General features: G+C 41.3%; 1 protein-coding gene across 1 annotated transcript in view; it reads right to left on the reverse strand.

The window, feature by feature from the left end:
- Positions 1–6,310, reverse strand: part of pdlim5a (PDZ and LIM domain 5a) — a 64,117-nt gene extending 57,807 nt beyond the window's left edge. Inside the window, exons 1-2 of the mRNA XM_078250837.1 lie at positions 6,210–6,310; positions 5,449–5,714 (exon numbers count right to left, since the gene is read on the reverse strand). Of these exons, the coding sequence (XP_078106963.1) occupies positions 5,449–5,547 (99 nt within the window). The 5' untranslated portion in view covers positions 5,548–5,714; positions 6,210–6,310. The remainder of the gene's footprint in view (positions 1–5,448; positions 5,715–6,209) is intronic.
- Between the last annotated feature and the right edge of the window lie 18,259 nt (positions 6,311–24,569).

Below are 24,569 nucleotides of genomic sequence, written 5' to 3' on the forward strand. Positions count from 1 at the left end.
GTTTGCAATATGTTGTAGTTGGATTGCTATAGTCAAAATGATGAAAAGAGAAACCTTGGCAAAAAACACTAGCATGAGTTAGAATAACAATTATTCTACATAAGAAGTGTTATAACTCAGAATGCTTTTAATCAAGTTGTAGCTAAGAGAGTGAGAAATTCATCCAGACACTCTGGAAATGAAAACAGCTTGAATGTTCAGTAAGGCATGAGTATCAAGGGGTTTCTGGTCACAGTGACAGTTGAACAATACAAGGTGCGGTGAAATATAAAAAAGACATATCAGATTAGCTAATTGTACAAGTACTCATATTTTAACCTGATATATTAACTGCCTGTAACTAGCTTTTTGATTCCTCTTGTTCCCGGAGATATGGACAGATTCTGTAAACAACTCTCAGGCCCAAACCACCAGCAAACATAAATGTTAGTTGAAGCTTGTTGAAATTCACTCTGGTTTAAATATTACTATCACTAGTTTTGTCTTTTATTCTGCAAGTAGGCATGAGACTTCAGGGTCTGGAGTCCACTGAACAACATCCAAACAAAGCAGCAAAAGCAAACATCTAAAAGCCAAAGAGGAAAGAGGATAGAGCTGTTTTCTTCTATTGAACTCCCAACTGACACACATTCAACTTTTATTTCTATTTGTCTTTGTAGTCAACCAATATTGTTATGAATAAATATGATTTCAGGCCGAAATCCTGACAGGAAGGCAGAGGAGAACCTGCCGGATTAGCAGCTACTGTGGAAAATACATTTTAGTCGCATTAAACAATAGGGTATTCAAGTCTCTTCACTGTGAATTTATTGCAGTGCATATTATGACCCGGCTGTGCTTCTCTGCCAGGGTTATAAACGTTTTCTGGCCTCAAATAATTCTGTTCATTCCAGTTACACTAAAGCAGCATCCTTAAAAACATTGCTTTAAGGATTATTCTATCAGTGTCTTTTATATTTTATTATCATGTCCTTCAATTGACCACTATACTGTAGATAAGTGACTTGATGAAATCCTTGGTGAAGTTAGTTCACTAACATGAATCCCTGAAGCTGCCAACTAGTGTAAGATATTTCAAGTGTGACCCTGTGTGAAAAACTATAAAGGTTTTCGACTGCTGTGTATTTTCATTTTGGCATGGTTCCTGTACTGACATGTGAGACACTGATAGGGCTTTTTACGATGGATCAGTAAAGCCATTACCGGTGAAGACAGAAATGTCTTAGTGAGGTCACCAGTACTGTAGGACCAGATAACTGTCAACATGCAATATGGATATGAATATTTGTTCACAAAAAGCCACAATAACTGAACAGCGAATATTGACATGCAACTTCAAATCTAACAAATGTTCAGGAGTGTAAGATTAATTCTCGTGCTGCTGTGAACGCAGAAAGCTCCAGTCTGTTACATTGTCCAAAAACAACAAGTCTGTGCCAACAGGCACACACATCAGCACTGACAGATAGATTTGTGGGAGAGGAAATGATAAGTTGTTGATTCTGGCTATGGGACTATTTCACTAAAATAGATACTCAGAGGGAAGCCTGGGATTAAGATAGATTAACGTATTATTAAAGTCATACAGAGGAGCTGTCAACTGACTCTGGTATGAAAAGGGACAAAGTTCACAGTATCGCAAGATTGGGACCTGAACTTTAAGAGGTGGAAAAAGAGGCAGGGAGGCAGAAAGGCAGAGAGAAAAGAGAGACTAAACAGTCTTTGAAATAGACCCACCACTGTGGTCAGTTGTTATTATCGCCTATTGAAGCATCTCTGGGGAGGCAGGAGGCGACCATCGCTGATGCAGTTCCAGGAACTAAATTCTTCCATGAAAATGTTTTAATATAGATTAGCTGTCATAAGTCCTCTTGCTGTAGTCAAAGCACAAACTTAATCACTTGTGTGTAACAAGTCTTCGAAACCAGTTTTTAATCTTTACAGACATTTCTATGTAGAGAGCTAGAGGAAGGATTTATCCAGTGATGACATACAGATGCATTCTCATAAATGTATTTATAAAAATGTATTACTGTTATCTACATATACTGTACATTTATTTGATTAAAACAACATTAAAGAGGAGAGATAAACAAATTCTTAACCTTAAATAATATCAAATCCAAATGACCTATCCTAGCATAATGTTGCAGTTTGTGCTTGGAGTCTCTGAAATACCCAAGATACACTCTGGTCAACATTCAGCCTACACACAGAAGCTCTTAAAACACGGGTACAGATCCGAGACCAGTCTGTCTCATGAGGGGGTGTTTTTATGGAGCTGACCTGTGAAGTGATGCATCTATTTTCAGAAGCTTAATGCACACGCTCCCCTGGGCTACCTTCCCTCAAATTATTTTTGCAGTGGATCCTGTAAGTGGGCTGCCCTCAGAAATGTTTAAATATTGATTCACAGTGTTGTAAATTTAACTGAGAATAGAGGGCTATTTTCTGTCTCTAAACATGAGAGACCTTGTTCTTGAAAATCCTTTGATCCGTAAATCAAGTAAATGGACTTCACAATAAATGGTTTTACTGAGGATTAACAGTAACTGGAGTGCTTCTGCGGGCTATTTTCTACAAAATCTTTTCAGCAGCATTTCCATTAAATGGTTGCTTCACTAAAAGGCAAGGTATTACCGTGTAACTAAATTATTACAGCTTACACTTCTAGTACTCGCTTTAAGCCTATCATCAGTTAATTGTCTCTGAACAATACCCTTACCTGTGTTCTTACTGCATGCTATCAATAAATATACTTGAGGAGAACTTAGCAACCCAGCTCGTTTCCTTTCTTCTCCAAATATCTCCTTTTATGGGCTATGTCAAACTGGGTTGCTGTCAATCTTGGCCTGTTATAAAACTGTTTTTCTACACTGTAAAAAAAAAAGTGGTGAAAACAGCAGTTAGGGACTGTTCGTTATTTATTTAAGGGGCCACCAGAGTTTTGGGACCTTTAGCCAAAAAAGACATGACCCTCCCCTCGCCAGTAAAAAAAATTCTATGACCCTCCAAAACAATTTAGAAAAAAGGCATAACCCTCCCCCAGCAATTTATCAATACATTCTGTACTTTTTTTTACTAAAGCAGTATATGAAATCGGATGAATTACCTACCACCATTTAGTTGTTTTGTGTTATTTAATATATTTATAAAATATCTGATCATGTCAGACGTAATTATTCCACTCATTTTTTAAACAATGCAATTATCTGTTTCAGCCACCAGGGGGCAGCTCTCCCTGCCCCCCAGCAAACTCATGGGTCAGACCCATCTGGTAGCGAAGGAGGGCCGAGACTAAGAGCTACATGGAAAAATATGCACCAAACAAGCCACTTTGAAATGTTGCTGTTTCATGAATACAAAAGTTGGGTGACCCCCCTCCCAGACTAAAAAAATGTTGGATGACCCTCCCCTCAGCAAAGAATAAAAAGACATGACCCTCCCCTATTTTCCTCCGGTGGTCCATTCCATAAATACCAAATGGTCCCTTACTGGGCAGATAGCTCAGAACGTACAGTTGTGGTTACACCTACTCAACCCTATGATGCAATACCGGTACAATGGGATAATAACGTGGCTACGTAAGCGACACAAACAGTATATCCACATACGTATGGAGCTTAGCAACAGCAGCTGTAAGGGTAAGTGAGGTTTGGCAGTTGTGCTGCGTTCCCTAATAACCCCTTCTTAGAACCAACTCTATGGTTGGACTGGCAGAGAGAAATGTGCCTGAAACACACAACAGAAACACTCAGAGTTTATGGGCATATGTGTGTATGTGTCAGCGCTGCCCTTCATCACCAAAAACTGGATTTAATAGGTCGGATAGGATTAGGGTTTTGTTTGATTCTTGTTTGTATGTAGACTAAAAAACTATATTGTTTGTGAGAAGTGAGTCATATTTTAAATAAGAGCTAATGAAATAGAGAGGTGCATAGATACTAAGATCTGAGGGGATAGAGGTAATATAAGAATGAGTGGGGTTGAGAGGGCAGATCTAGACAGATGACTTGTTTGTGTCACATAGACACCCTTAGTCTCTGAATACAAAAAAGAAAAATATTTTTATTATATATTTTTTATTAAAAAACTGGATGGCTGGAATTTGTAGCTGTGACCTGACTGCAGTCTGGAATTATTCAGAAATTAAGAAGTATACTAAATCATATTATCCACTTATTGTACAATTTACAGTCTTAAACAGACCTAACAAACAAGAGCACCAAACCTGCACCAGGTCTTACTTACATCCTGCCAACTTCTTAAAACCTCAAACCATATAATGTCATTGTGATACTGCAGTAAAGGTCAAAGTGGGCTGCTGAGACAATTATAGTTTAGTAACTGCCAACTTCTCTGGGAATAAGGAAACCTTTACTGACCAATCACCATTTATTTCCATCTCTCATCCTTTTTATCCGTGTTATCAGCATTTCTCAGCATCTTTTGCAATGCAGAATACTTTTCTTAAAATTAGTTATTTCAAATGTGACAGCATCCACATGTAAACATTTTAGATTGCGTATAAAGAGTTTAATTAATTAATAATTAACAAAAAAAATATTTTAGCTTGTCCCTTTCTTTTTTCTATTTCTGTCTTCTGTCTGGAATTTTTCTCAGCTACTCAAATCAGCATCTTCCATCATTTTGAGTCCATGCACACACACACACACACACACACACACACACACACACACACACACACACACACACACACACATACACACACACACACACACTCTGTGGTAAGAATTCACATGGCTTCAGTTAGTGGGAAAAGTATCACATCCAAAGTAATAACACAAACATGGCAACCCACAGCGGCCCCAAGGGGGATTGGCACAGGACCTGGCAAGCCATTCATCATCAGTCTCATGTTGCCATAAGTCTGTACACCGCCAGTTCTAGTGATTTGTGTTTGTGTGAATGCACTGCATGTGTGTTTGTGGGTGCATTGCATTTATGCTTCCCTGTATTTTGTGTGTGCCAGTGCTGCACTGTCCAAGCAAAATGGAACAGTAGCTTAAGCAAAGGATTATCAGATTCAGGATCATACTATAGCTAAAGTGATGCAGGAAACATTTGTGTGAACTCTAATCTGTGAAAGAACATCAGACTGGGAGGGCAACAAGAGGTTATATTAGGAATAGACACTGGAAGTCACATAAACCAAGGGACCATCAAGTTACTTGTCCAAGCAGAGGGACTGAAGTCAAGATTTGTGCACCAGAACTTTGATTGCGGCAAAGTGAAATGGAATGCATAGAAAGTGAGAAAAGGTTTCCCGTGTGGGTGCTACATGACAGCTGGCATATGATAAGTGTGGTGGTGGCGAGGTAGTGAAAAGATGGAGAGGACGACGAGAGAGAGAAAGCTGTGAGTGTGTGTGTGTGTGTGTGTGTGTGTGTGTGTGTGTGTGTGTGTGTGTGTGTATTTTAGTCTTACCCTGGAGATGGTTAGGGGCATGTTGAAGTCCTTCCCTCCCTGCAGCCTGAAGCCCCAGGGGGCCGGGCCTAAGAGAGTGACGATGTAATTGCTGCTCATGGTCTCTTTGGACGACGTCAAATGTATTCGTCGTTGATGTTACTGACAAGTGTTGATGTTGACGGCAGGAGAATTTGTTGCAGATCAGGTGATAATAGTGATGTCACTGGGTTTTGATGATCGGTAAGAATTTGGCTACAGCTCCCTTTAGGATGTTGTTCCAAGATCTAAAGGTAGATGTGAACGAAAAGCATACAATAGATTTGTTATTGTATGGTTACATAAGACAAAGGAGGCGAGAAGAAAAATGTAGTGATGGATGACAAGAGGGGTCAAGAGAATAATGGAAAGTGAGGAGACGAGAAAAACGAGGGAAAAGGACATTTGTAAAACATTTTTAAAAACAGTATAGTTACAGCCACTTTCGGTAAACACCCAAAAGAAATGCACATATTCAACATGAATTTTCATGGTCAAAGTTTTCGCAAAAATGATTAAGATTTCATTATGCAACTGGCTGCACACTTGTAAGCAGGTGGAAATATAAACACATATACATGCAAACGATACAAGAGTATGCTGCAGCAGTGCAGATGCATAAAAGATTTACAAAACCCCCCAGGAAAACCTCACCAGAGGACAATTACACAGCTAACATTAATATAATTGCAGAACATTTCCCACTATTTAATGCTATTATATTGTAAATGGAAAGGCTATACCTCTTTTATGGAAATTCCAGAGAGGAAAATAATTCCTTCAAAAGCAGGTAAAAAATGTAATCCCTTTTTTACCCTGGACTATCCCCTTCCCAGCAAACACACTGTATGTGTGTGAGAGAGGTGGAGAGGGATGCAATGCTCTTATATACCAGCTAATGAGAGAGGGGAGGGGAAAGGTGGAGGAGGGGAGAGAAATAGAGGGAGGCGAGAGGGAGAATGGGTAGAGGTTAGGTTAGAAGGAGAGAGGGAGGAGAAAGAGGAGGGGAATCACCCATGGGTGGATTGAGTGGGACACAGAAGAGGAGGAGAAATGACGGAGATGATATGAAGGGGGGATTAGGGGATGGGAGGAGACAACACTCACGAAAAGGGGGGCGAAGGGGGGGATTAAGGAAAAGAGTGTGGGAGCACTGCACACATATAAAATGACAAAGGGAGTGAGAGGAGGCATGAGGGAGAGAAGGGCAAAGGAGAGGGGACAGTTTATCTTTCATCTGGATATTTTGGGAACATTGACTCAGTGCTGCAGGCTGCTTCATTTAAGGTGGAACCAGTCGTAACCAGATCATGACCCGAGAACACATCCCAAAGGCTTTGATTAAAATGTCTTTCAAAAGGTTACCATTGGGGTGATGGTGATTGGATATAAGTTCAGGATCACCTTGTTCAACTCCTGTAACATGGTTGTTTAACTACTGCTGCACTGATGCCCTAACTATAAGACTCTCTGAGACGCATTTTGGAAAATCACAGCAAGGATGAGATTCTTCTTCAATTGATTTCACACATTTTTAATTTACCATTAAATTGACTCTGTCACCTACTTGTTAAATTCTACTTTCTAAGTGTCTTGTCCCAAACTAATCAGCTTTAGTTGCTGGATATTATATATATATATAATAATAATAATAATAATTATATATATATAATAATATATATAAGGTCAATCTACAATGTTTTTATTCTTGTGTCATGGCTCTACCTCCTCCAAATAATAAATGAGTGCCAAGCATAACCAATGAAGCGATTAACCTCTGTACATTTTGTACAGAGATGTAAGCAATCTAGTGCATAAGTGCAGCACCATCATTCCCATCTTGTTTATTTATCAGTTTCCTCATTATTTATGTTGAGACAGCTGGCAGTTCTTCTCCTTTTGCACTTCTGCACTGGCTTTCATCTATTCCCCCTTTTCTAGCCCAGACAGATCAATATTGACATTGTATTTAGACTGATATAGTAGTGGCTCAATTAAACACTCATCCCATTCCTTTATTGGCCCTGATCCCACACACACACACACACACACACACACACACACACACACACACACACACACACACACACACACACACACAGTACATCTAGTCAAGTCACAGCTCTGCACTGTGCTCATTGCACTGATCATTATAGCAGCCTGTAAAGTTCACAGTCAAAATACGTTTTTAACAAATACCAAAGAGTAGATGGAGAGATTGAGAAAGAAGTTGGACATGAGCTTAGAGGAGGTGGCTGGACAGGAACTGGACAATCTTCAAGGTAGATAAAGAGAGGTAGAGAGAAAGTGCACACAGAAAGTTGGATGGGGGGACAAGAGGGAGAAGGAAGCAGGCTAATTATTATATTTAACCTGCCTCTAACACTTGTACTAAGATAACATCATGACAGATACACAGTATGAGAAGATTAAATACACAAAGTCACACACATAAACACAGGATACTCTTCATTAACCTGCTAATGGACGTTCCCACACTGAGTCTAACACAGACACTGCACGCTTCTCCAGCACAGCCAGGTTTAACAATAGCAGAGCAAACCCTGGGAGGAGCAGAGACGGTGCAGTCATTAACCCTGTTTCCTCTGCAGAGCTGAGCAGCAAATGTAATCACAAAAGGCAATTTATTCAAATCTATATCACAGATGGTTGCACATGCCTATTGTAAAAAGGACTAACCTCATCTTTATTCGTGGAGATGCCATGGATGATGAATGAGCCCTGTTAGCCTTGTTTGATGCTATTGGAAACACCAACGGACCTAGCCTTTGCCACTGCCACTGTAGAAACCAAGTTAATGCCAAAAGTCTCTGCTGTTAAATTAATTAAAAACACACTGCTGATTAACCGTAACAGTTACCATGACATCCGTTTCTTTCCTTTGTAGATACTGTAAGATCCCACATTTAACATTGTAAACAGATAACAACAGGAAAACAGAGGGGTCTACCACGAAGTGAGATTAGTGGGTTAGCAAGGTATGTTGATCCTAAAGCCAGAGTTTTTAGTGTCACGAAGGTGGCTCTCTTTTAACCTGGCTAGAACGTCATGGTAACTTATGCTGCACTGGACCAGGGGGCATCATTTATAAAAGTTGCATAGGCACAAAAAAAGGCATATGTATGGTGGCCAACAGGGGCAAACGCCCTGCAACTTAAGAAAACACACGCAAATAGACAAAACACAAGCAAATTAAGAAAACAACTTCATTCATTAGACAACACATGCGCAGCATTCAGCAAACGCACTGCAAATGCACACAACACAACCAAATACATAAACGCGCTGCAAATACACACAACACAACCAAATAGACAAACGCGCTGCAAATATGAAACGATGCAAAAAGAAAAGCACACAAACCCAGAAAACAAATGCAACAAAAAGCATCCAGATTACACAACGGAAGTTCTCCAGACCTCTAGAGGGAGCAACTAGTGGAACAGTTTGATTTTCGACCCCACGGAGAGAGAGAGAGAGAGAGAGAGAGAGAGAGACCATCTGCATAGACTGTAAATATTAAGTCTATGTTTGAGATATGTTTTCTCTCGTTTGGTGGGTGTGTCTCGGTCACAGGTGATACTCAATCAGCAGAGACGTCTGTAAACTCGTGGTAATAAAACATTTAAAACTGCATCTTTCTTTAATGTTGACGTTTGTTTAAGCCATATTACATGAGAGGGTTTAATTTCGAGGTCTGAAAGGCGCATTACTGAAGTATAGGCCTCCTCAAGTGTAATATTGTGATTATACAACAACGGTTACGAACAAAATAAGTGATCTATCTGTATTCATATTGTGGAGCAATTTGCTCTTGAAATACAAAAAACAGATAGGATTTATAGTCCCTCCCTGTTCAGTAAACCAGCCAATTTACCGTGGGATTTATCAATCTGAATAAATCCCGCTCACCCATATAAACACAAAACTGCTTTGTTACTCCAACGTATTGTAAGTAAGACATCTGCTGAAAAAGTTATTGTATTCATTAGCATGATTGCCGTACTGTTTAGTTCACAAACATCCAACACACCAAAGTACAAACACATAGCGGACCAGACGCAAGCTTTTATTTTGAAAAGCCGAAGCTCGGGGACGGCACCACTCAGGAGGGCATGAGACGGGAGCATAGACTGTATATTATTAATATATTATGTTATTAATAATAATAATAATATGAATTTAATATACAGTCTATGGAGTTCTCCAGGCTGCAGCCATACCCGACTCTAATAAAAAGGCAGAGCACTCTCTCCCCGTGGGGTCGAAAATCAAGCTGTTCCACTTAACTGCTCCCTCTAGAGGTCTGGAGAACTTCCGTTGTGGAATGCTGCGTTTTTTTGTTGCATTTGTTTTCTGGGTTTGTGTGCTTTTCTTTTTGTATCGTTTCATATTTGCAGCGCGTTTATCTATTTGGTTGTGTTGTGTGCATTTGCAGTGACAGCGTTTGCTGAATGCTGCGCATGTGTTGTCAAATTAATGAAGTTGTTTTTCTTTTTGCATCGCTTCTTTTTTCGGGGTTTGCGTGCTTTTCTTTTTGCATCGATTTTTATTTGCAGTGGGTTTATGTATTTGGTTGTGTTGTGTGCATTTGCAGCGCGTTTGCTGAATGCTGCCCATGTGTTGTCAGATTAATGAAGTTGTTTTCTTAATTTGCTTGTGTTTTGTCTATTTGCTTGTGTTTTCTTAAGTTGCAGGGCCTTTGCCCCTGTCGGCCACCGTACATACGCCACTTTCTAAGCAAACTTTGTGTTTGAATGTGCAGCTGTCACTTAATAAATAAAAGGTCAGCATTAAGAGTGGTAAAACTTACAAATTTACACAATTATTAATTTTCTGCCAGCATTCCTCTCTTGTCTTATTTGCAAAAGTGTTGCTTTTTGCTGTAATTATATTTTCATATTCTTCAAAGGCATAAATAGGCGGTACGCTATTGATCTGTTTTGTACGATTCAAATAACATGCCAAACACCCCCTTTTATGGGAATACGCACAGAGCCTGACAAATGAAAACCTAAGTTAACAAAGACAGTTGATAACCACTATTGTGGTACCGGCTATCTCTGAGTGGGGTTTTTAGCTTTGTCAAACCAGTTAAAAAGAAAGCCTGGCTATGTTGAACTTGATTTGTGGTACACCCTCAGATGTGGAGGCACAGAGTAAAGGCCCTGACACACCATCCCGATAATTGGCCGTCGGACAGTCTGGCGAGGTCGGTGACTCAAGTCTGTTTGATTTGTTCTGTGCCATCGTCTGTCGGAGGGGCCGTCGGCCTTCATTTTGGCCGACCTGACTTGCTGGGTCGGAGGGCGGGCAGTCGGACTCAATGACCAATCTGATAGGTGGAGTGCTAACCCGGAAATGGCGAGCAGGATGAGTGACGAACGCCTCTCAAAATCTAACGAAATTCTTTTAACCTTTGTCGATCTGAAATGAAAATATGAGATCGTATTTTGAACAAGCCGCCATTATTGGTCATCTGGAGAAGCCAGACCCACGTGGCGCGTTCGTCATTTCCGGTTTTCATTTTTTGTATTAACGGCAATTTCCACTGGATGCGTAACGGCTCCGGAACGTCGAGGGAGTCATTAGGTTTCCATTAAAGTCAATGTGTGTATTTCCACTGACTGCAGAACGTCTGCGTCCCTACTCCATCCCAGCTCCGGCGGTCCGCAGCCCTCCGGAGCAGATACGCAGAGCTTCTATTTTTGCCGGACGCCGGAGAGCTCTGCAGCAATTCAGCACACGGCAGATAGTGTGGGACAGGAAGTCGAGCACAGAAACAAAATAAAAATCTGGTTAATTTTCAAAGTAAAATACACCATGCTCGTGCGGATCATATTTCCTTGCACTACACCTTGAAAACACAGCACAGAGTTGTTTCCCCTCTACTCCTCTGGATGGAAACAAACTGTTGTTGGTTTTGTGGTTTTATTCTACGTGAATTGGCGAGATATTATGGGTCCTTGTGACTACAGCTGTGAAGCATGGCCGCAGCCGTGCCGCAACAAATCCGGACCTAGTGGGTATTGACGGACGGCGGAGCACACAGCCGTTCCGCAGCGGAGCCGGTCCGCAGACGTTCTGCACCCAGTGGAAATCCACAGTTACGTCTCATTTTTTGTATTACGTCTCATGCACGCGCAGAAAGTACGCTCAAGTCGGCGTCGCTTCGGTAAGTTCCATGGCACGTTTTCAAAGTTTTGACCAGTGATAGCAAGCTAGAAAAAGAAAAAGCCCTGTACCCAGGTGCTATGTTATTAGGGTAACAACATTCAGCTGCTTTACAGTCACTATAAGGAATAATAATGAGGATTTAGCGCTAATTTTACCTGTTTAAATCCACTTTAACCAAATTGTTTCACAGCTGTAAACCCTGTGTACTACAGATTATGTTTTTTCCCCAGGATCACATGTATATTTTATGAGAACTGCACACAAAAATTGTAGAAGGTGTCTTTTGAGAGAGGGTGAAAGATGAAAAGGCCCTGTAAAGACAGGGTTTGGATACATTGTCCATAAGGATTCAAAGGAAACAATCTTCCAAGTAACAACCAAATATAATCAATACAAAATAGCTATAAACTGAATTTAGGTAATCTTTCAATGCCCCATTCCCATGTGATGAGAGTACTGGTTTTGAGTCCCATGAAGATATCATTTCTAAACTATGGGCCCTCCCATGGGCCCACCAGTCTATTTTGTCTTAAAACAATGATCAATTGCTTGTATTGTCAAAAATGGCCAATGGCCAAAAACTGCAACAGAACAAAGGAGATTTTTGGGCCACAGGATAATGATATCAAACACTGACAATAGAGAGTGTGCTATAGCTCGAAACCTCAGACACCCTGCCAGTCCTTTGTTCGGCCAAATGGTCTATTCCAGTCCCCATATGCTGACCTCTCCACATGCTTAATGATCACAGCTTAGCCCCCAGCCAACACACATGCTCACACTGAGACAAGGCCCACCCCTTACTGGTATGATAATCTTCCCCTCTAAATTACATTTAATGCATCATCCACATGAATAAAAGGGAGGGGGCCCCCGCCCCCTATTCTGCCAGCTGCGTACACACACACACACACACACACACACACACACACAATCTCTTGTGCATAAATCATATGTTTCAGGTCAAAACTGAAGACAACAGCTGTGGTCTGAATATCATTCATTCTAAATTTGTTTTAAATCTTTTCAAATTCATAACAATTCAAAATATAAATACACTATGAATATAATAGGAAACTCCCAGGTACGTGCCTGCCTGCCTGCTGAAAAGGGGTTTGATTATTCTGTAAACCATCTAGTTTGCTATAGATTTAAATGTACTAAAATGTAGAAGTCATTTTATGTTACAAGTGGGATGATTCTGCGTGGCAAGATCTAATAACCAATGTCAAAAGACCTTGGGAAGGCAGTTTTGTCCAGAGTGAAAATAAAAGAGTGGAAAATGTATTCTAGTGTCTCCTTCAGTTAGACTGATGAACATGGAGGAAATTGGCAGCATGCCAGACCTAAATAATCTACAGTGAGCGAACACACACAAATCACAGAAGAATCAAAAAACTCCAGGTGTATACAGACGTATCTACAGGTAGACAAACATGTGTAAGGTTGTTTATATTGGGGAGAGTATTTGTCTGCCAGCCATCTAATCAGTCTGACCCCTCCAGACTGATATAAGCCTAACTAATCCCCCAACCCATCTCTGTAAATACTACACAGTTAGGGGTAAGGTTTTCTTTGTCAAGGCTTTTGATAGTGCTTTTGGTAAAAATGGTTCCTGTCCAGGGATTTAGTTTAATTTACTGCCAAAACAGTATAGTAAGTATATTAATGCTTGTTCGTTATTTGTCATATGTATTGTTATGAGAAGCATACAGAGACACCAGACAGTCCAACACTTGGACGTTTTTCACTGTTTATTGACTTTTCCTCCAATTACCTGTGCCACATAAAAACAATTAGCCTTAGATATGGGCAAACATTATTTTTCCATTGTTCTGGTCAAGAAAACTAAGTTCTTTATGCCATAGGTTTCGATGGCAATGTGGAATAAATTCCCTTTAAAATACAAAAATGTGATTTTGTCTTAATTTGATGCACCCAAGATATAGCTCTCTCTCCAAAATGTTGTGTAGTATACTATATGACAATAATACTGAAAGCTTGTTTGGAATCCAGAGATGAGCTTACTATCAAAACCCTGTATCTCCTGTCTGAACTCAGTCACCATTTATAACTACCCGCTTTTAAAGTGGAAAATATTCCTCCCTGCCTACCAGCCAACCAGACAGACAAACACTCTGGGAGACAGATAGCTCAGCCCAAATGATTGTCCATCCTAGGAGAGATAAACTGAGAGAAATATGGCTTCAGTCGCACAGAGATATGAACACACACACACAACACACACACAAAGTTTGAGTCAAATCTGGGTCAATCAAAGAGAGGCATTTTAAAAGCCAAGTGTAATGTTGCCTCTGAGACATACAGTATACACATTTAACAACGAACATCATCAACTTAATATCAGCTGCCCTTAATCGTTCCTTTCACTTCCTTTTTAGAAGCAGAGCTATAAACACTCAATTCAATGACCTCTCCTTTTTTGTAGCACCACCCTCAGGTATACATTTCCAAATCTAATGAGCAGGTCATGAACTTTAATGAGCGCATTCATGCTCCCCAGAGTATGAACTTTGAGCTTTCTTTTCCCCCCACACTGAGGACAAACTTTACAGAGGGCCTTTATGGAAATGTTGTCCCAGTCTCACATCCATCCATTCATCCATCCATCTATCCAACCATCTATCTATCTATATTGCGTTTTGCATTCGGCCTCATCAACAAGGCCAGGGACCCCCACTGACACAGTCTCTTAACCCCCCCCCAGACACTAAACGTTACATTAACGAACATCCTGGTCTATATACCTCTCCACTGCACATACTATTTATCCTGAACTTTTGCACATCTTGCACTAATCCATACAACTTTTTTCCCTTAGTTGCATACTTGAGACAAAACTGCTCAAAAAGGCTCTGTGGGATGGTCAAGTCAGAGATGGTCGAGTGAGAGATGGCATCCTTTGGGTTATCAAGTGGGCGCCGTCTTTCACTGATGTTTCGCTGACAGGCACATGACACCTCCAGAGGGTTCAGCGGTGAATCCCGGCATCCCAGGTTCACGCCCTAGATGCCATCTGCTCACTTGAGGGCCCAGGTGGAGTCCTTTCTTTTTCATCCACAGCCACTGACTCCCCTTTTCAGCAGCTCTGGAGAGGCCTTTGACTGCCTGCCGATGGGCCTTCCCTTGTACTCCCATCTCCCGGAGTAGCTTTGAAGTAGATGTGGCTACAAACCCTCTGCAGCCTACTTCCACCAGTCAAACCTTTGCTGTCCAGTCTCGCTGTTGCGCATCAGCTGCCAGCTCGGCATATCTCAGTTTCTTGCACTCAAAGGCCTCCTCCACAGTATCCTCCCAAGGCACTGTAAGCTTGATAACGTAAACCAGCTGGAATAAGGCAGACCAAGTGCGAGGTCCGGTCTGAGGTTGGTTGACGCAATCTCAGCTGGGAAGCAGAGCCTCTGGCCTAAGTCTGCCACCAGCTTCCAATCGCATGCCCTGCCTATCCGTCCAGTGTCTGGTGCTGAAGTGGAGAGCCTGGCTTGATCCTCGTCTTCCCGGAGAAATGTCATTGTTGGTCAGTAGTAGTATGAAGTAGGGAGGGCGCTAACATTCATTCGCCGACTTTCCAGTACTGTTGTAAGACACCGTAACACCTGGTTGTGCCACCAGGTGTAACGACCTGAAGTGAGACTGGTATTGCAGCACACCAAGATGTGTTTGAGTGTTGCCGGAGTCTGGCTGCAGAGAGGGCATGTGGGGTCTTCTCCGTACCACTGGTTAAGATTTTCGGGAGATGGCAGGACATCATAGGCAGCCTTGATGGTGAAGCTTGCTCTAAATGTCTCTATTTCCCATAGCTCTTTCCATGAGATCTTCCTCTTCTTCACTCCCTCCCATGTCATCCACTGCCCTTGCTTTGCCTGAGGCACAGATTTTGCACACCCTGTTGCCTCCTCTTGCTGCCGTATCTCCTCAACCACAAGCCTGCATCTTTGGAACGTCGTAGCCTTGTGCCAGGCTGGGGTACTCTCCCCAAGGCCAAGAACACCCCTCCATTGCTGCACTTGGCCCACAATGTCCCTGTGCTTGAGTGTTGCTGTCGCCTGCTTGGTTGCCTCAGATGGGCTCCATTTCCTCCCAGTGGTTAGCCTGGGAGTGGCTTGGGCTACAAATGGATCTCTGGAAACCATTAGCATCATCCCCAGTCTGACTTTGTCGCACTTGTGCTCCTCTGACAGACTGGAAATGGGTAGCTCCAAGACTCCTTTGCCATTGAGCCCTATGCTGCTGAGGCACCTGGGAAGACCAAGTCCCTTCCTTGCATATGAGCTAGAGATGCACCGATTACAATTTTCTAGGCCGATTCCGATTTTCTTTGAGTTAGGCCAGCCGATACCGATTTTAGCCGATTCCGATTTCATTTTTTCTAACCTCTTTACAGCACACACAAATATTTATTTTCTATCTTTTCTTTAATAGAACATTTTTCACAGAACATAGAACACTTTTTGAATAGATAATGGATCACTATAAAATAGAACTATATAAATTACTGTGGGAAATTCACACACATCTAAAGTGCAATGTTAGAACATTTCCTTCTTTTCACATCCAATATCCAACTAAAAAAATGTGATTTTGGTTTTTGGTGTTGTCCCTCCACGCCCTACTTTTTCCTTGTAGGTGTTGCATATTGCAAACTTGTTATCTTCTGCACACACGCTGAAGAATTTCCAAACAGCTGACATGTTGCAGGTTAATTCACGAGGTTCCCTACATGTGCGAGAATAGCGCGGACACGCGCTTCACACCGCGAGCGGGTACACGCGACACATGGCGGAAAAGTTGAGAGAAAGGAAAAAGAGACTGTGCTGTCGCGTCCGTGTGTGCGTGCATCATTGAAAACTGTAACTCGTATAACTTATGTTGTCAGTTAATTGTAGCATTGACCGGCATGAAATCGGCATATGTCAGACTGACCTGCCGGTCGCCGGTCATGGCCGAGCACATGAAAACCGGCCAATTCCGGTCACCGGCCGGTCTATCGGTGCATCTCTAATATGAGCTCCTCAATCTCTCCAGCTTTTCCACTTTTGAGAACGGCGCTGCATAGAGGGTAAGTGGCCACATGAGGCGTGGGAGGAGACAATTTGCATCTACTTGCTCTGTGTCTTTGAGGGAGGAGTTATTTCACTGACCCAGGCTCTTCACAGGCTTCTGTAAAACAGTTGGAATAACCTCATCGCCAATGTAAAAATGTTGGTCTGACAGCTTCCCCTTGACGATGGAGATGCTTCTGGACTTGCTTGGCTTGATCTTCATCCGAGCCAGCTCAATTTTCTCTTGATGCTTTCTCAACAGCTCTACGGTACAAGTCTTGGTCGTGGTAAATGTTGTGAGGTCATCCATGTATGCTCGAACATCATTAGGCCAGGTCTTATGCACTGTCCTCCAACTACCCAGCGAGATGCTCAAATGATTACCTCCATGGCCATAGTGAAGGCTAGTGGGGAGATGGTGCAACCAGCCATGATACCCACTTCCAGATGTTGCCACGCCATGTTGTACTTTTCTGTCATCAGGCATAGCTGCATATCTCGGAAGTAGGCCTTGATGAGGCTTGTGAGGGCTGCTGGAACCCTGAAGTAGTCAAAAGCAGTCCATAGGAGGTTGGGGGATTGAGCCAAAGGCGTTGGCAAGGTCCAGGAACACCACATGAAGGTCTGTTCCCTCCTCCTTGGTGACCTGGAGCTGATGCAAGATGGTACTTGAATGCTCTAGACAACCAGAGAATCCAGAGATGCCTGCCTTTTGGATTGATGTAACAATCAAGTGGTTTATTTGGAGGTATCCTGCCAGTCTGTGAGCTGCTACGCTAAAAAAAGATTTGCCCTCAACATTCAGGAGTCTGATCTGGTGGTCTGGGGTCATTTTCTTTTGGGATAAGGATTTCTCCACCTCTTCACCAGGATGTTGGTATTTCCTGATTTTGCCATACCGTTTTTATGAGCCTCCATAGGAAGCGCAAGGCATCTAGTGCATTTTTGTAGAGCCTAAATGGAACTCCATTAGGGCCTGGAGCTGATGCTGCTCTTGCACTCTGAACTGTTTGCTTCACTTCACTCCATCTAGGTGGACTGATGTCAAGCTGGTGCTCCGGTGGATTGGTTGGTGGCATATCAAGTGGGAGGATAACCTCTTCATGGCATCGGTTGTCAGTGCAGGACTTTTTCAGATGTTTTTTCATGTCTGCCTTCGACACTGAGAGACTTACGCTTTTACACTTTTCTCCCTCCTACCAGGTGTCTTTCCATGCTGTCACAAGGTCTAAAGTTATATTATACATATTTGTGTCTGTATTTATTGTTTATGTCCTTTCAATAGGTTTATGTATGCACCATCCATCAAGGCGAATCGAGTCATCAGTTGAGAAGAACCCGGACTCGGCTTGCGTGTCACTCGACTCATCTCTGTTCTGTTCTGACACTCTCAGCCTTGGTGCAACTGCAACTACTTTTGAAAGAGACGCTGGCACAACCTCCTCTGCTGCCGTCCAGTGTTACTGATTTTTTTGGCTGCCATGCGCTGTCAGCAGCCCGACAGGAGGGACGATTCAGCCCCTAGTTGACAGTGAAAAAGTGACCAACTTTTCAGAGCATGGAATCTTCCCACAGTGCAATGCATAACAGTAATGGAGCAGCTACTTGCAGCTGGAAAAATTTAAACAAATTGCGCACAGTGGTGAGACAGCTCCACGAACATCTTGGAAAACAAAAAAAATAATATTTAATCTTTGGAAAAGCATTTTGCTTTCTAGTTTTTAAATTTTGGCAGTACTGACATTGGCTTTCCACAATTGCGGTATGATTGATGTATGTTGGCCCATATCTAAAATAATTTCCTGCATACAAACGGCAAGATACATTACTTTTGAACATCCTAACAGTTAAAACAACATGGGACTTAGAATGCATGTTATAGAGTTAGTGTAATGTAGTGTTTGTGTGTGTGTGTGTGTGTGTGTGTGTGTGTGTGTGTGTGTGTGTGTGTGTGTGTGTGTGTGTGTAGACTGATCTCATGAAGTGGCATATGTATGACACGCCAATTCGTATGCCATTATTGGCGTGTTATCAAGATGCATACTCGCTTTTTAGAGTGTTTATCAACGCCGTTTGGCCTCCATTGACTTCCATTACCTTGTGATTGCGTGTGAATTGACGCTGTAGCGAGTAGAATGAAAGGGCGAAAATCCACATAGGGAGGTTGGTCGGGTCGGTGGATGGGTAAAACACAGGACTTTCACCCAGGAGTGTGGGGATTGTATCCGGCGTGTGACATTTCCTTTCCACGTTCGTTCTTCTTTTCCTAAACCCGACCGGTTCTTCTTTTCCTAAACCCAACCGCGTGTGACATTTCCTAAACCCAACTGTAACACGTAGCCTCGCGATAACACGCCACGTGGCTTTAGAAAGTGGCGTGTATGTTTACGCTGTGATGTTGCAGACTGCTGTCCGTGTATACAGCGTAGACATACACGCGGATAGCTCAAAATGCATACAGATAACACGCCGCTTGGCTTTAGGAAAGTGGCGTGTATGTTTACGCAAAGTCATGATGTCATGTTGGTGTATGTGTTATTGCTGACAGCCTTCAGACTTGCCAGTTTGTCATAACTTTTCATGATTAAGACTACGTTCATTAAATCATCCTCAGTGTCATGACACGCTTTAGTGGAAAATGAATGCATGGATGGTGTTCTTCCTATCACTTGTAGGCAAATATGCAGCTTGATGGCGTTTTAAGCCTCCAATGTCACCTTCCAGGCAGCTAACCCTAACCTTAACTCTAAACATAACCATTGCCGTGCTGCCTAGAAGGCGACATGGGGGGCTTAAAGGCATACTTTGTAACTTTTCCCTCTTCAGTCCCCCTATAGGTTGTCTCATTGGAACTAAAGCTCACCTCATTGGAACTACAGCTCGGGGAGGGCAGGGCTGCCTGGAAGACACTAGGATTAGGCAAAAATGTTAAGGTTAGGGTTAGGTGCCTTGAAGTCAACGGTCGCAGCGCTGCCTTGAAGTCGACGGGGTCTTAAAACACCATTGAGCCAAAGAAATACACATGCACACATTTGGTTCACTGACTTTTGTGCCTTTCCAATGCTTTACTTCCTTCCTTTCTAGCAGTCTGCGTTGACTGCAGAAACTGAGGGGAGACATGGACACAGGATATAAAGAGAAAAAGGTGACATAGGGCAGTTAAGATCACAGAAGGATGGGGAGAAGAGAGAAAGTTAATCAAGTGCTGTGTGTGTGTGTGTGTGTGTGTGTGTGTGTGTGTGTGTGTGTGTGTGTGTGTGTACTTGCATTGCTGCCTATATATCAGTGGCCCCAGGCAGCGCCATAGTATTAGCAGGGTCTCAAGGGGAAATCCAAGCATCTGCTCCATTCAGCATAGACTAAAGCATGACCAAACATCAATACTACCCCGCCCCCCACACACTCTTCCTACACCTCTCTGCCTCTTTCTCTCTATGTGGATATATCTTCCAATATTCATCTTTTATACTTGCTTTCACTTAATGTAACCTCATTTTTACATTATCTTCTCTCCATCTGCCTTAATGTCATTTATCTTTAATTTGATCTTTTACTTGAAATGATAGCCATTAATGATACTCTAAGAATTACTTCTTGATATTGTCACAACAGCGCAAATCAAATATGTGCAACATTTTTAACAAATACACCAAATATGTACCATAAGAAACCCATAACACCATCCAGGACTGCATGACAGTGATTGCCACCTTAAATACAAAAATTAGGGTTTATGGATTTTTGAAGAAAAAAATAACAAAAAAACATGACATTTATAAACCAATTTGAGTACCACCAAAGAAGTGATCTACAGTAGCCTAGCGTCGCCTACCTACCATAACTCAGCGTCGGACTTTAGTATTGAATTTTGAAAATGATATACTCATATTAATAAAAGTAGAAAAAACACCTTAGAAAAGACAGCTGATAGCCACAGAATGAAAACAAAATAAACTACAAAAACTACAGAAGGCACAAACAGCATTCATTGTGGGTTAAGCAGGTGTTTTCTCACCGTGTTGCCAGTGTCTCGCTCCTGCTTCTGTACTAATTTACAGTTTATTAGACATCCGCCACCACTTATTGAGCTCTTTGCATGATAGGTCTGTCAGTAATGGAGCAACGTCATTACGCACTCAGCCAGGAGAGTGGAGGTCAACACCAAGAGGATTGATTGCAAAAAGGTTTTTTGCATTTAGGTTTAAACACACTTACTATTACCATACTTGTTATGAGGGAAAACAACGCTTAACCGGAAGTCTTTTACTCACGGGACATATTTCCAACTGTAGTGTGACCGTGTTAATTTGAGTTTTAAAGAAACTTTAGAAACATGTTAAACAATAATTCAATCTTACACTATCCTTTAATTAACTTATAAATAGCCTCCCAGAATAATATCCACCACTTCAAGATACTGTGTGGTACAAATCAAACGTCAGACCGGTCGGTCATCAGACATCTACACTTTTCATTAGGAATACAGTAGGCCATATTAAAACATTTTCAAAACTCTATCCAAAAACTGTTTTAGTATGAGCATAACATGACAATATGATACCTTCCAACTGCTCTAAAATGTCAAATTTAGTTGTCTGAATGTTTGGGGTAACAATAAGGAAAACACACACAGTAGACTATTCTCTTACTGCATGAGTGAGAGTTAATGTGGCATTTTGCTCTTTTCTTTTACTTTCCTTTCTAAAATGACTACACTGTTGATATATTACTGTAACAAAGAAAGAGGCTACACCATCTTTGACACTGGGTGAATTCCTAGATATCAGAAATATTATTCACTACATCCCTCTAGTGGCTGTTCAGTGTCATTACATATACATCATATTTCTGCTCAGTCGTTGTAAATATGTAGTGATGGAATAAGTAGTATGCTACATTTACTCAAGTATTGTACTTAAGTATAAACTTAATTCACTTGAGTATTTCCATGTTATTCCATGTTATGCAACTTTATACCGCTCTTGGAAAAAGCCTCTCAGATTAGATGAAAAATGCATCATCACAAAGCTGAAAAAAAGTTTTTTTCTCAACATGAAAAGTTTACTTTCTAGAGATAAAAGGTTCAAGAAGACACACAGGACAGCGATGCTACAAACACATGAGATTATGTTTGTCAGGTAAATGAGTATGAGGCAGCAAGGAAAGGACACGGATGCAGACGATGACAGGAGTGAAAAAGACACAAAGCTTACTGGCAGGGTAGCGAGTCCAAACAAAAGTAACAGGGAATCCATAGTGGGACAGGAATGAGACCGGAGAGGTAAAGAAAGACAGGTACCAATAAGGGTTCAGGTTCCAGCATGCAGAGCTCTCAGTTCAGAGGCTAGAAAGCAAAAACATGGAACAACATTGAAAATCTGACAGAGAGCAAAGTGGAGATGGGCTGGTATAAAGACTGCGGGGTTAATTGGGGAATGAGGAACAGGAGCAGGTGGATGTAGGAGTCAGGTGACTGAGACCGGTAAGACAGTCTGGCATATGGTGAATGGATGGAGAATGGCAAGTCTGGAGAGTTCAGGAAAGGCATGGGTCTAGGGAAAGCCAATCAGAGGCAGAGGAGGGCGGGTAATGCCTTCACCATCCTAGGAAATGCGAATTTGCCAACTGAGGCAGACGTGACAGATCTTATAGAATATGATGCATTGCTGTAGATTAAACTACCCAACAGTGTATATTAGTTAAATGAGCTCAATCTTAAACAAATAAAAAAAAATGCAACATACATAGTAATGCGCTAGTAATAGTAAACCCAAAACAGCATATATAAGTAAAGCACTGTAAGGGACTATTTTTCTGCATCCAAACTTAAAATGTCTGCTTTGAAAAAAAAAGTATGTAAAGGACGACCTAACGAGCAAAAGGTGAGTGTGTTCCTTAGCTTTAGACAGACAGATCCATTCAAACCTCTGCTGAGACCTGGGATATCATGAAGCATCTTGATGAAAAACACCAATTACCTACATGCTCATGTGATGTCAGAGTAGCAAGAGGCAGACAGTCACACGTGTTATAATTAAGTCAGTTAATTGTCAAAATTTTTTATAAAACTGAGTTTAAATTTAAGAATTTAATGGATGTGGTATATGAATGGTAAAGCCATCTAACATCACTTTCTAACAATAAACAACACTTAGCATATTTTGTCATAGTTTGTTAATATGCACATATAGGGAAATGTGCATACCATATTTGCATAGCCAACTTTGCAGAATCCTTTTTGTGCAGCAAAGCAGGTTTGTTGATTTCAAGTACATGATTTTGGTGAAATCAAACCCCAGTTTAAATGCTGTATTACAATTCATACATGTGGCTTTCTTCATATGGCCACAAATGTATTTATAAACTCTTTTTTACCTGCAGAAAGTATGTCTGAGGCATTATCACAATTGCGCAAAGTGAAAGATAAACAGTATACATGAAACATTAGCCAACAACATATTGAGACAAAAAATCACATCAAATTATATAAACATCAGGGTATGAGGGCATGAAAAACACATCACACCATCCAGATTAGGCTCTGTAGAAGAAAAACAGGTTTTACAGTTGGTGCCTCTGTGGTGTTAGGTGTCAAATGTTGATGGAAATGTCACAAAGGGTGGATTCAGAGTGTTTGATCAGCCCATGAACTAACATGAAAAGTACTACTCCAACATTCCCTCACCATCATTGCCCCATAATGTCTGTAGTTATAAAACCAACAGATGCATAAGTATCAAATGTTAAAACGCAGATGATACAGACATGACACCAAAGGTTAATCCTAATTGTCAACCAACAGCTACTTTTTGTTTCACTTGCAAGAATTGTTGCTAAATTACTGGAATGATTACACTAATTAGAAGTAGGAATAATTAGCCAGTTAAGAGCAAAAGGAGTTGCCATTCATTAAATAGTGATTCTAGTATCTGTCAAAAAGAAAGGATATTTTAATTGAAATAAATTAACCATCCACATAAACACAGTCTTCAGCAAGCACATTTAGCCATAATATGTCTACTGTATAGAAATCTACATTACTGGTGCTTTCTTCCTATAATGGGATTTTGAATCATACACTTATTCAAATTGCTACTCCTTTTATTGCACTGATCAGGAATAGCACTCCTAATTTCGTTGTATTCTCTACAATGACAACAAATTCTTTCTATCACTGGTACCAACACTGTAGCATTCACAAGCAAGCAAAATAGTACAATTATGTTTCTATATAAATAGGAATAGTTTAAGGGAACAGTGGAGCATTTGTTAAGCACATTGTCCATAATGACAGCAAAAGAATTAAAAGTACCACAAGTTTATTGTTTTATGAGACACATTTGACTCTGCCTCAGTCTTCTGACCAGTATTAAATTCAACATGTTTAGTTGTTCATTATCAAAATCTGTGTTGCCCGTTCACAAACTTGTCCTTTTTCATGAATATTTACCACCACCATCAATTCCAAGTATTCCTTTTGGCTTGAAATTTTACATTTGCATTTGCATGAACTGGGGTAGAAGCTCCATATTCATGCACCATCTTGAAATACATTAGCCGGTAAGGGACATACAGGACATACTGCTCCGCCTTTTGTGTTTTCGCTGTCACATGATAAACTCACAGGTGCTGCTAATGCTGCTAATGGGTATCGTAGCTTCCCGGCCCCAGAGATGGAGACTCGAGTCGCACTTCAGTCACACAAACAGTTGACTTCAGACTTAACTCCGACTCGACCCAAAAGACTTCAGACTCAAGCTTCGAGACTCGTCAACAACCTGTTTTCATGCAATTCTAGCTTTTTAAATCTAAATGTATTCATGTATTTCTATTTTCTTTTAC

Source organism: Sander vitreus, chromosome 5 (genome assembly GCF_031162955.1).
Source record: "Sander vitreus isolate 19-12246 chromosome 5, sanVit1, whole genome shotgun sequence".
Classification (NCBI taxonomy): domain Eukaryota; kingdom Metazoa; phylum Chordata; class Actinopteri; order Perciformes; family Percidae; genus Sander; species Sander vitreus.